The sequence below is a fragment of the Peromyscus eremicus genome, chromosome 14 (assembly GCF_949786415.1).
Source record: "Peromyscus eremicus chromosome 14, PerEre_H2_v1, whole genome shotgun sequence".
Classification (NCBI taxonomy): Eukaryota; Metazoa; Chordata; class Mammalia; order Rodentia; family Cricetidae; genus Peromyscus; species Peromyscus eremicus.
In genome coordinates this window covers 77,193,848-77,206,289 of record NC_081430.1, presented here as the reverse complement: position 1 = coordinate 77,206,289, position 12,442 = coordinate 77,193,848, and the positions used below count along the sequence as shown (strand labels likewise).

Below are 12,442 nucleotides of genomic sequence, written 5' to 3'. Positions count from 1 at the left end.
ATCTGCACTCACTCGAGGAAATTCTTTTCTGATTTATCATAAAATTGAAGGAAGAAACATACAGTCAGCAGGGAAGTTAAAGGGCAGCTAGGCTTGCAGGGAAGAAGGCTCCACAACGGGAGTAGAGAGAGGAGGAGCAATAGGAGAGAAGTGCATGGCATGTGGTAGGAAGATGCTACAAAGAAACCCACCAACTGGTTCTTTTTAAAAAGAAGGAAAGAGGGCAGGGCGGTGGTGGCACACGCCTTTAATCCCAGCACTCAGGAGGCAGAGCCAGGCGGATCTCTGTGAGTTCGAGGCCAGCCTGGTCTACAGAGCAAGATCCAGGACAGGCACCAAAACTACACAGAAAAGGAAAGAAACATGCTTTCAAGGATGATACAAATGGGTGGGTGGGGGTGTAGCATGCTTGAGCCCTGGGTTTGATCTGTTAGCATACAAAAACCAAGGGACAAGTGAATGAGTGCCATTATACTGCAGTCCCCTCCTGGGTAAAGGCCTTGACCCTCGCCTGGGATGGCCATGACTCTGTAAACCAGGGTAAAGGGAAATGTCCTAGGAGCTGAGGTTCTCAACCTGTGGGTCGCAACCCGTTTGCGATCGCACAACCCTTTCACAGGGGTCGCCTAAGACCATCAGAAAACACAGACATTTACATTATAATTCATAACAGTAGCAAAATTACAGTTATGACGTAGCAATGAATTAGTTTTAAGGTTAGAGGTCACCACAACATGTTAAAGGGTCGCAGCGTGAGAAAGGTTGGGAACCGCTGGCCTAGAGGAATCGGGTACGGAAGTATGATGATCTCCTGGGGCGATTGGAAAATAGAAATCTGATTCCAGCTCAAGTCCGTGGCTGAAGACAGTCGGAAGGCAAATCCACAGCAAGTGTCCCTTTGGCTTTGGTCAACAAGTGCCACAGAAATGCCAGAGATTCTGAATCTGCCGTTGATGGCCGAGGCAGTCCTGGAACCTCAAGCATGGCGTACACCAGCTCTGCTTGTTGTCACCCAAAATGACAGTGTGTTCCTCACACTTACTCTTAGAAAAGATCAAGTTACATGAGCTGGGCATCCGCCTCTGGAAATCCATTTCTTCCAGCGTTCCCCCTTCCTCCTTCTATTTCAGGTCGACGCCTAGACCAGGTTGTCCTCCATCCCGATGGTATTCGAGGTTTTCCTGTTGTCCTTCAGCAAATTAATAAGATTCTCAATTATCCACTTACCTTAACGGGACAAGCGAAACCTGGTGAGATGCTTTACTACACCACCTGTCTTCTACTTTTGTTCTTCCTGGACTTGGAACAGTGGGTCAGCAGACCTTTTCTTCCTCTTCCTTTCTCACATGTTTTCCGTAGACACTCTAGAAGAAAGGGGAGGAGGCGCCCCACGGTGCAGCATCTCCGAGCTGCTTCAGACATGCTGGCCCAGCCTCACCGAGGACTGTGTGGCCAGCCAGACCAGCCTTTCCCAGCAACTGGATCAGGCTCTCCAGTCACTGCGAGAGGCACTAGCACTACCAGGTACAGGTCTGCCTGCACGGGGACAGATAAACAGAAGAACTGAGCGTGGGAGGTGAGGCAGCCGAGGATGTATGAGCATTTTGGAGCAGAGGCTCTGCACACTGGAGCTGGGCTTGGTCAGCCCTTTCTAGCTAAGCAAGGCACATTCAGAAGCACACTCCCCTCTTCCCCAACTCTCAATTGAAAGGAAACTTAACACTCTGGCTAGCAGGTACATTTATTTCACTGCTGGTGAGAAATATACCCAGCTGGTAGTTAGTTGATATTGGTCACCCCTCCCTGAAAGTGTTCTTCATAAGGCTTCTTCACCCCAGAGACAACAGGGTAAAACAACTATATAGTCTGATGCCTCTCTAGACTCCAGGTTCTTCCTGGCCAAGATCGCTTGCCCACGTGGCTGAATTGTTTGTTTTGTTTTGTCTGTCCACCTTTTAAGTGTGGGGCTCACATAGTCACCTATGTCCTATAGACACCCAGTGCACTCTGTAGGAAGCTCAGTTTACACACTGGGTCAAAAGTTGACCCAAAGCTGAGGGGCCAGAGAGATGGCTCAGTGGTTAAGACTACTTGCTGCTCTTCCAGAGACCCAAATTTAGTTCCCGGCACCCACACTGAGTGGCTCACAAACAACTATAATTCTAGCTCCAGTGGGTCCTACATCTTCTGGCCTCTGCAGGAACCCCAAATCCACATACACATGCACCTACATAAAAATAAAAAAATAAAATAAATATTTAATTTTAGAAATTAGCCCAAAGCTAGAAGCAGAGGCTAAAGCCATGTCTCTTCTCCCACCCTCATTCCTCTCAGAGCCCAAGAGTACTCCACTCACTTCCCTAGTGGAGCAGGCGGCCCAGAAGGCCCCCGAGGCAGAGGCCCACCCTGTGCACATCCAAAGTCAGCTCCTCCAGAAGAGCCTGGGGAAGCAGGTGCTGGCAGGCAGCGGGCAGGCTGACTATGTGGGAACCTTCTTCAGCTACTGCAGCACCCTGGCTGCGGTCCTTCTTCGGAGTTTGAGCTCCGACCCTGGTAAGTAGTGAGAACAATACTGAGTCATCGGGCAGTTGTTTAGGGAAAGGAAGAGGGGGCGTGCTTCCTTAAGAGGTTCACTCTAGGTACACAATAACTAAGGGTACCAGACTTGTAGCATTCTCTTACCCATCTGTCTATATTTTGTATCTTTGTGTTAAGTAAAATTATACAGCGCATGGAAGTCCTCAATAACATTTCACGGAATTGGTGCCTCAGAAATGTCCTTGAAGCCAGGTGTGGTGGTGCGCACCTATAATCCCCACACTCGGGGCAGAGGCAGAAGGATCAGAAGTTCCAGGCCAGCCTGGGCTGTGTAATACCCTGTAACAAAACAGAACAAAAATTCTGTCAGACCTGGGCTCCATCATAGATTTGAGAGTCCAGCAGAAAAATCAAGCTTTTGACATGAGTCCCAGATTCTTTGAGTTCTTAGCAAGTTCCATGTAGATGGATAAAAAATCTGAAGTCTTAAATTTTTCCAGATCCCAAACCTTTTTAACCACCAACCTGATGCCATAAATGATTTGACAGTTCATAGTTAAAATACAGATATATGAAAATACTGTCTAATCTTACCTTTGGGGTCTGTATATAAGATGTAAATGAAACATCGGTGTGTAGACTTAGATCCTATCCCACGATACCCTAATCTGTTCATGCAAACACAGGAGCCGATTGCAGAGACAGGATGCTCAAACTGTCAACTTCTATTTCAGTCAGGTTGGAGTGAGCGCTGCATGTTGTCTGTAGTTTAGACTGGCCACTGAAGTTTGCTGGGTTGGAAGTCTTTAGCACTGTAAGATGTAAATAAACTTGTATCCAGGGTCACGTTGGGAATACCTTTAACCTACTGTGAGTCCACAGAAGGGATCTTCATGTTGTCATCATTGCCATTCACAATGTGACTAATCTGTTCTCTGAGACAGAGCCCTGAGCGGTTGCAACCCAGCAGGACAAACAAAGATCCTTTCTTTCCTTTCTCAGATAATGTGGAGGTCAAGGTTGGAAATCCCTTTGTTCTCCTGCAACAGAGCTCTTCCCAACTGGTGTCCCATCTCCTGCTTGAGAGACAAGTGCCTCCAGACAGGTAGACATCACTTGTGGTGCTTTTACTCTTTTATAGGATGGTAAAATTCAACAGGCTCCAAAGCCACACAGCGAAACCCTGTCTCGAAAAAACAAAAGAAAAAAAAAATCAACATGCTTCTTTTCTTTGCCCTCTTGCCACTGCTAGTGTGTGTTATAGGTAGGAGGCTAATGGTGACTCTTCACTCACAGATGAGCAAAAGCCAGAGGCTCAGCAACAATGGCCATGTAGGCTATAGAAAAATAACCATCCTCAGGCATTGCTGGTAAAGTATAAAAGTTGCTATAACTCCCATGACAAATCATCTTCTAAGTATCTATTAAGATTACAGATTGATCACAAATGACCAATAAATATTTGTAAAAGTAGTCACCATCCTTAACTATCAGGGAATTGCAAATTAGAACTCCTTTGAATGTCCATCTCACCCTAGTCTACTATCTACTAAATGACAACAAATTCTGGTGAGCATGTGGGAAGACAGGACCCCTATTCAGTCCTGGTGGGAGGATAAACTGGTACAGCCACTATGGAAATCAGTGTGGAGGTTTCTCCAAGAGCTAAAAACGGGACTGCCATATGACCTCTCTACACCACTACCGTGCATAGAGCACTCTCTATCCCACCACAGAGAGACTTACACCATGGTATTTGTTGCTGACCTATTCACAAAAACAGGGCAATGAAATCAGTTGAGGTATTTTCAAGAGGTGATTGGACCATGAAAATGTGCTACATGTGCAAAATGGAAGCTAATTCTCTGTAAAGAAAAATGAAATTTGCAGGAAAATGGATGAATCTCAAATTATCATATTAAATGAGACAACACAGATTCAGACAAATACAACATATTCTGTCCATGTATAGATCCTAGCTTTTAAAATGTGTGTGTGTGTGTGTGTGTGTGTGTGTGTGTGTGTGTGTGTGTGTTATAGGTAATAGTATATATGTATGATCATAGATCATAAAACTAGAAAGGGGACAAGATGGGAAGAAGAGGTTTTTGGGGCAGTTGTATCAGTGATGGTGCACTGTGATGGGCCTTTAATCCAACACTCAGGAGGCAGAGGCAGAAAAATCTCTGAGTTCGAGGCCAACCTGGTCTTCAGAGTGAGTTCCAGGACAGCCAGGGATATACAGAGAACCCTGTCTTGAAAAACCAAAAAGAAGAAGAGGAGGAGGAAAGAGAGGAGGAGGAGGGAGGGGACTACTAAAGTTGAAAGGGTTGGGAATCAACAGATAGAGAAGACAAGTCAAAGAGGATGGTCTACAAAAGCAAACTATGAAAACACGATAATTAAATCTATTATTTTGTATGCGATTTGTAGGCAGAGGTGGGGCACCCCTTTAATCCCAGCGCTTGGGAGGCAGAGGCAGGTGGATCTCTGAGTTTGAGGCCAGCCTGGTCTACAGAGTGAGTTCTAGCATAGCCAGGACTTCACAGAGAAACCTTGGCTCAAAAAAAAAAATAAAAAAATAAAAATAAACACATTGATAGGGCTTTTAACCTAGCAATTCATGTAAGGAAATTTATCCTGACTCTTGGTTGTACAGATGAAAAGTGGTTACATGTGCAATAGACCAGAAGGCTCCATGATCTGCTAAGATGGGATAAATTATGTTATATAATACTTCATACTTATAGAAAAATCACCTCCCTATAGAGGATTGTGGACAGATCTCTCAGGTTATGAAGTGATATGGAGCTAAGTAGTATGTCTGGTGAACTGCCTGTTATATTATTCATCAAAGAGAATGATTAATTGCCTTTATTTCTCTTTGCCATGTGAGGACACCTGCCTGAAGCCCAGCACTTGGGAGGTAAAGGCAATAAGTTTGAGGCCGGCCAGGACTACACCATATGACCTGGTCTAGAATGAATGAATGAATGCATTTGTAAGATTGCGAATGGTGCCTATGTGTTCAGGCCTCACATGTCTTCTGCTTCTTTTCCTCCAGGTTGGCAGCCCTTCTTGCCCAAGAAGGTCTCAGCCTAAGTGTGCCCCAGGTCATTGTCAGCTGCTGCTGTGAGCCCCTTACTCTCTGCCCTTCTCGACAAAGCCAGCAGGCCTCATCCCTTCTGACCCAGCTGGGCATGCTGGCTCAGGAGCACGCCTCTCACCTTCTGGATGGCCTGCCCCTCTCTGTGCTGGACTCCCCTGGACCAAGCAAGAATCCCTCATCAGAGAGAAAGTCTTGTTCCTCCCCGAAGGACTCCTCACTCCCAGCCTTCACCTCCTCTGCCTTGGCCTTCCTTAAGTCTCGCTCAAAGATACTGGCCGCAGTGGCCTGCCTGCGGGCCTCCCGAGGGACAAAGGTCAGCAAGCCTAGCCTGTCTTGGAAGGAATTGCGTGGTCGCAGGGAGGCACCTCTGACTGCAGAGAAGGTAGTCCAGGAATGTGAGCACCTTCTGGAACAGTTTCCTGTGTTTGAGGCTGCCCTCCTGGCTGCCTGGGAGCCTCTACGCCAAGCCTCCGAGCCGGGACAGGGTCTAGCAGCCAGTCTCTGTGGACAGGCCGGTCTCTCCACTGTACTTCTGGGCCTGCATTCTCCTGTGGCCCTGGATGTACTAACTGAGGCCTTTGAGGCAGCTTTGGTGGCCAGAGATTGGCCGCGGGCCCTTCAGCTTATTGAAGTGTATGGGCGAGACCTGGACGACCTGAGCAGTGTGAGGGATGCGGTGCTGAGCTGTGCTACAGCATGTGGTAAGCAGAGCGCTCCGCCTCCCTCACTGTCTCAGGAGCACATTTAGTCTTCACAGGAGCTCTAGGGAGAGTGACTGTGTCACCGTAATCTCACTTTCCTGGGACTAGACTAAAGATCAGCGGGGTTAAAAAATTTACCCAGGATCGTGAATAGAGTGGAGTCGAGAACCCAAGTCTGTGTGACTTAGAATGGGTGTCTAGAACTAGTTTCAACCTTTCCAATCCTGCATATCAGAATGATTGTCAGATGTATAAATGACAATCTGGGTCCTGCCTTCAGAAGTCCAGGATGGAGTTCAATTAAGTGGTAACTGTAGAAGAGAAGTTAGCAGTCTTTTTCTGCAGAGCACTTTATAGGTCACATGACCTTTGTTCCAGCCACGCCATTCTGCCAGGACAGCGTAAAGGACTGGAACATCCACATGCTAATGAACCGTGAGCTGGCCTGGTGGTCAGTGCTTATAGCCCAGCACTTGGGAAGTTGAGGCAGGAGGATAGGAAGTTTGAGGCCAACCTGTCTCAAAACAAAACAAGGGGCTAAGGAGATGGCAGGGTGGGCAAAGTGCTTACTGCTCAATCATGAGGACCTGAGTTTGGATCCCCAGCACCCACGGAAGAGCCAGGTGTGGTCCAGCACACGTTTGTAACCCCAGTACTTAGGAGACAGAGACAAGTAGATCCTGGGGACTAACTGGCCAGCAGGTCAAGCCAAACAGGGTGTTCCAAGTCAGTGAAAGACACTGTCTCAAAAAATAAGGTCTGAGGCTAGTAAGATGGTTCAGCTGCTAAAAGTGCTTGCCACACAAAGCCTGGTGACCTCAGTTTGATCCCCAGAACCAACAGAAAAGTAGGAAAGAGCCAACGCCCAAGGCTGACTTCCACCATGGCGTGTGTGCAACTGTACTAACATACACACATATCACACACACAATAATAAGATTTTTTTAAAACTATGGTAGAGATCAATAGAAGATACCCAACGTCAACCTCTGACCTCCACGTGTATACACACACACACACACACACACACACACACACACACACACACACGAGATTTTCATGTATAATCAAAATAGAAAATCAATGAGCCATACTCCTCCACTAGAGAGAGCAAAAGCTGTACAGAGATGTGCTGTACAGGGTAGCTTTGTAGTAGAGGCCGAGCCGCCCTTTGAAAGGAGAACGCCCCCAAGAAGGTTAAGAAATTCAGTAAAAGAACTGTATGATATTAATTGCTTGGGCTCTATCTTTTTGTGTCTCCAAGATCAGATTTATGAATGGGTGTGGGAAAGAGAGAGAGAGCCACCTAGTGACAGGATATTTAGGGAATGAGGCTCATTTACTCCAATAACTTTTATATAGGATGCAGAGTGGAAATTGCAGGGAACACTCAAGCTTTACTGACAAGATGAGTTTGCAAGGGTACCAGTGTGCAGCAGGAAAAAATGTGGGAAGCATCCCTCTCTCCCCTCCCTTCCTCTCCTTTGTCCTTCCCTCCTTCTCTTCCTTCAGAAAGTCCTATGACTGTGATAGGTTTGCATAAAGAGGTACTAGGAGTAGAGGATTTCTTCCTGTCATGTAATATTCCAGGTATAAGACCTAGTTACAGTCACATGGATTGCCCCCTCTTCCCCTTCCTCCCCCGCCTTGCAAGCTCCTGGGTCATAAGATAGAACAAAGCCCTCTTAAGTAATTGGGGGTCTTTAAGCTCCTTCAGGGTGGGCTTGCTGAACGTTGTTTTGTCTTATAGACAAGGAAGGTTGGCAATACCTGTTTCCTGTGAAGGATGCGTCTCTGAGAAGTCAGCTGGCCCTACGGTTTGTGGACAGGTGGCCCCTGGAGTCATGCCAGGAGATCCTGGCCTACTGTGTTTCAGACATGGCTGTCCAAGGAGAACTAAAATCTGAGCTGCAGAGGAAGCTGACGGAGCTGCAGGTCTATCAGAAGGTACAGGCTGTGGCGACAAGAGTAGAGGACACGCACCTCTTACCCGCCGTCCCCGCAGCCCGTTCTCTTATGATGGGCTATCGTAAGAAACAGAAAATGTAGGCTGGGCTTTTCCTCTGCATCAGGTTCTTACATGAATGAAGGGAGACCTTTTATCTAACTCTGTGTTGTTACTCTTACTGTTTTAAATACATTTGCATCGAGGAAGGATAGCAATAAAATTAACGTTGGGATGCTGCTGCACAGTTCACAAAGGTATTTTCACATGCATGGATTGAGCTTTGTGTAAATCCTTCCATCGTGTCTGTTCTTAGAGATTATTCTAAAGCTCAGCTAAATTTCCAGAGCCGTTTTGAATCTTTCAACAGGGAAAGATTCTTGTGGGATGTGTGCTATGCAAGCTGATGAGGGCTCAGGGAGACAGACTTGGGAGGTCTGGCTGCCTAACCAGTATACAATATATGCGAGCCTGAGGCTCACCAGGCCAGGGGAGTACAGCGAGGGGAAAGATTTCCTTTCTGTACCTCTTGAACAGTTTTCATACTAAGCTAAAATGCTGTGGGAAAGATGATTCACGGAACATTCAGGCTGGAAGAACTCCTTGGGTAGAGCGCTGAGGTGGAGAAACTTGGGACAGATGACCTCAGGAGGCGGGACAGGCTTTGAGCCTCTGAGAACTGTCCTCACCAGTGAGAACTTGTGTCCTAGCTGCCGGTCAGACTTTCCCCCAATTTTACTTCGGAAGACTTGGTTGATTGTCACCAAACAACCTTTGCCCTTCTGCTTCCTTCCCCGACTTTCCTGGAAAGTTCAGACAGCTTGACTCTGGGGCAGAGCTCGAGGGATGGCGCTTCCGTGGATGTACGGATGACTTGTTCGCGGAGGGAGAAGTTGCCAGGTGGTTTACGGGTTCGCCTGTCTTTGCTTAGGTTCTAGGTTTGCAGGATCCCCCAGTGTGGTGTGACTGGCAGACCCTGAGGAGCTGCTGTACCGAAGACCCGTTGTCTGTCATGAACATGATTCTGGAAGCACAGGTGACATTTTCCAGGATTGGTTTATCTTCCTTCCTGAACGGTATTAGCTCCTTAGCTGGTTGTGTGGATAGAGTCCTTTGCAGGTATCAATATCCACAGGTTTTTATAACTACAATATAATCTTTCCTTCTTTTAATTGTGAGATTTGCCAAAATACAGGGAGATAGGATAATACCATCACCATGGCTTTCTTGTGTGAGATTTTCTACACTGTGAGTGGAGTGTTTCTACACATGGAATTGCTGTTCATCATGAGCATCCCTTTTTACTAGGATCAAGTCTCATCAAATCAGATGTCAATTCTCACTTCTACTTCCAATTGCTCCATGTCCTTGCCAACTCTTTATACTGTCCAGTGTGTGTGTGTGTGTGTGTGTGTGTGTGTGTGTGTGCGCCAGTAAGGTGGTTTCTTATTGATCCAAGTTGCATTTCCATGATTGGTCATTAGTGAGAATCCCTTTCCTGTGTTTTTTGTCTATTTTTGGCACTAATAGAAATGTATCTGCCTTTTAAGAAGCCGATGCATCATAATTCAAAATGTATAGAGGCTCATTCGAACTGTCATTCATTCAGGAAACATTTAGAATGTTGGTGGGCACTGTGCTAAATGAGACAAAGATAATTAAGCTTAGTTGTTGCCCTTGAGTGACTCACATTTTAGGGGGAAAGGCAATGTAAGGTGCATCTGAGGTGATTCTGATATAAAATATCAAGTGACAAAGCTTAGCCCAGAGTCAGACAGGGCACCTGACCAAGAAGGCAGACCAGGGCAGAGGCATAGAGAGGGATCCTAGACAATGTTATCACGCTGGATATGGGAGCACACACCTTTAATCCCATCACTCGGGAGACAGAGGCAGGTGGATCTATTCGAGTTCAAGGCCAGCCTGGACTACAGAGTGAATTCCAGGACAGCCAGAGCTACATGAGAGAGAGAGACCCTGTCTCAAAAAAACAGGAACAGGAACAACAATAACAAAAAGAATGTTAAGCTGGGCAGTAGTGGAACACACCTTTTGGATCTCTGTGAGTTCGAGGCCAGCCTGGTCTACAGAGCAAGTTCCAGGACAGGCTACAAAGCAACACAGAGAAACTGTCTCAAAAAAAATTTTTTTTAATTATTTTAAAGATTTATTTATTTTTATTTTATGTGCATTGATGTTTTGCCTTCATGTATGTCTGTGTGAGGGTACCTGGAATCTTGTGATCCGCCACGTAAGTGCTGGGAATTGAACCTAAGTCCTCTCGAAGAGGAGCAGTACTCTTACTGCTGAACCAACTCTCAGCCCCGACCATTAATAATTGAAAGGAGTTGATTGACAGCGTGTGTTTCCTTCCAGGAGTATGAACTATGTGAGGAGTGGGGCCGTCTGTACTCCATTCCAAGGGAACATTTGATCAGTCTGCACCACAAACATCTTCTCCACCTGCTAGAAAGAAGAGAACATGAAAAAGCTCTTCAAGTAAGCTCTGAGTCTCTACGGTTTTCATCAGGGGAGGGACGAGGCTAGTCCTCTCAGGTGCCTTCTTTCCTCCTGAATCCTATGCAAAGTCTTGGCGATTGCAGACCTGCCCCTTCCGGGCTGCAGGATCCACTTACACTCATTTTGAGCTAGGTACCTAGGTCTACCTTAGTGCCAAATGGAGCATCTGGGTCCTGTCAAAGCCACAGCGCATTGGTAAAGTATGGGGATGGCAACAAATGAGTGGAGAAAGATAATTAGCCCCAAATAAATGAACCTTAATGTTATCTTCTCCCACCAAACAAGGCTAGCCTGAGAGTTCTGCAGGGCTCACCTCCTTCCCTACCCTCTGCTGCAGCTCCTGCAACGCATCCCTGATCGCACCATGTGCCTTGAGGTCACAGAGAGGTCCCTTGACCAGCACCCTAGCTTAACCACTTCACACTTCTTGGCCAACTACCTCACCTCCCACTTCTACGGAGAGCTGACCACCAACCGACACCATGAAATCCAGGCGCTGTACATGGGATCTAAGGTGAGGAAAGGGTTGGAGACAATGATGTTTGAAGCGGGGATCGCTGGCCTCACTTCCGCTTCAGAATCTGTCCATGTATAGGCTCTGGTGCCAGGCGCCTGCCTGCCACCCTTGGCCTGTGCTGTATAAACACTTAACCTGGCAGCTCACCATGTCCTAAGTGAGTGTTCCAGGACTTGTCATAGTCTTTCTGCACTTCCTCCAAGGAGAGATTTGCCCAGTCAGCTCAGGCTGCCCTCAGGCTTTCTATGGCACGTGCTGTATCACTGTTTCCTCAAGCCTGACCAAGTATTAGGATCACTGGCCTTTTAAAAAAAATATTGGTAGTTGACGTGCACACCAGACCAATTAAAAGTGGTCATGGGACAGGGACTAGTTCTCTTCCAAAAGAATTTGGATGTAAGGATTTAAAACTACTACTTGAGGGGCTGGAGAGATGGCTCAGTGGTTAAGAGCATTGGCTGCTCTTAAGAAGGACCTGGGTTCAGTTCCCAGCATCCCTGTGAGGCTGCACACAACTACGTGTTGTTCCAAGGGATTGGATGCCCTCTTCTGGCCTCCACAGGCACTGCATGCATATGGTGCATCATAGACACGCAGGTACACACACACACACACACACACAAATTGTATGATAGTACTGCATGATAGTCTATACTCATGGAAGAGGCTTATTTGTCTCAATAATTAAATGAGAAAATAGGTTAGAGACACCAATAGAAGACATTACAAACAAGACTCATTAATCCAGTGACCCAGGGTTTGGAGAGACAATGGGACCATCAACTCTTTTCTAATTCTTCTGACTTTTCATATATACTGCCCACAAAATGAACAAGTGCCAAGAGTGCCATGGCACAGCCCTCAGGAGATTGTGTTTCCTTTTCTTTTTTTTTCTTTCTTTGTGTGTGTGTGTGTGTGTGTGTGTGTGTGTGTGTGTGTGTGAATTTTGGGGTTGTTAGGTTTTGGCTATCTGTCCATTTGTTTTTGGTGGCCCAGTCACATGTAGCCCAGGCTGTTCCCGATCCTTCTGCCTCCACCTTCCGTATGCTGGGGTGTCAGGCGCTGTCCACCATGCTCAGCTCTTCTTTTTTATTCACATCACTTAATTAGTT

At 46.7% G+C, this 12,442-nt stretch overlaps 1 protein-coding gene across 1 annotated transcript in view; it reads left to right on the top strand.

The window, feature by feature from the left end:
* Nucleotides 1-12,442, top strand: part of Zfyve26 (zinc finger FYVE-type containing 26) — a 63,700-nt gene that overhangs the window by 22,188 nt on the left and 29,070 nt on the right. The window contains exons 17-25 of the mRNA XM_059279096.1: nt 1,131-1,250; nt 1,360-1,524; nt 2,335-2,553; nt 3,541-3,643; nt 5,603-6,348; nt 8,099-8,295; nt 9,225-9,329; nt 10,670-10,792; nt 11,151-11,327. Of these exons, the coding sequence (XP_059135079.1) occupies nt 1,131-1,250; nt 1,360-1,524; nt 2,335-2,553; nt 3,541-3,643; nt 5,603-6,348; nt 8,099-8,295; nt 9,225-9,329; nt 10,670-10,792; nt 11,151-11,327 (1,955 nt within the window). The remainder of the gene's footprint in view (nt 1-1,130; nt 1,251-1,359; nt 1,525-2,334; nt 2,554-3,540; nt 3,644-5,602; nt 6,349-8,098; nt 8,296-9,224; nt 9,330-10,669; nt 10,793-11,150; nt 11,328-12,442) is intronic.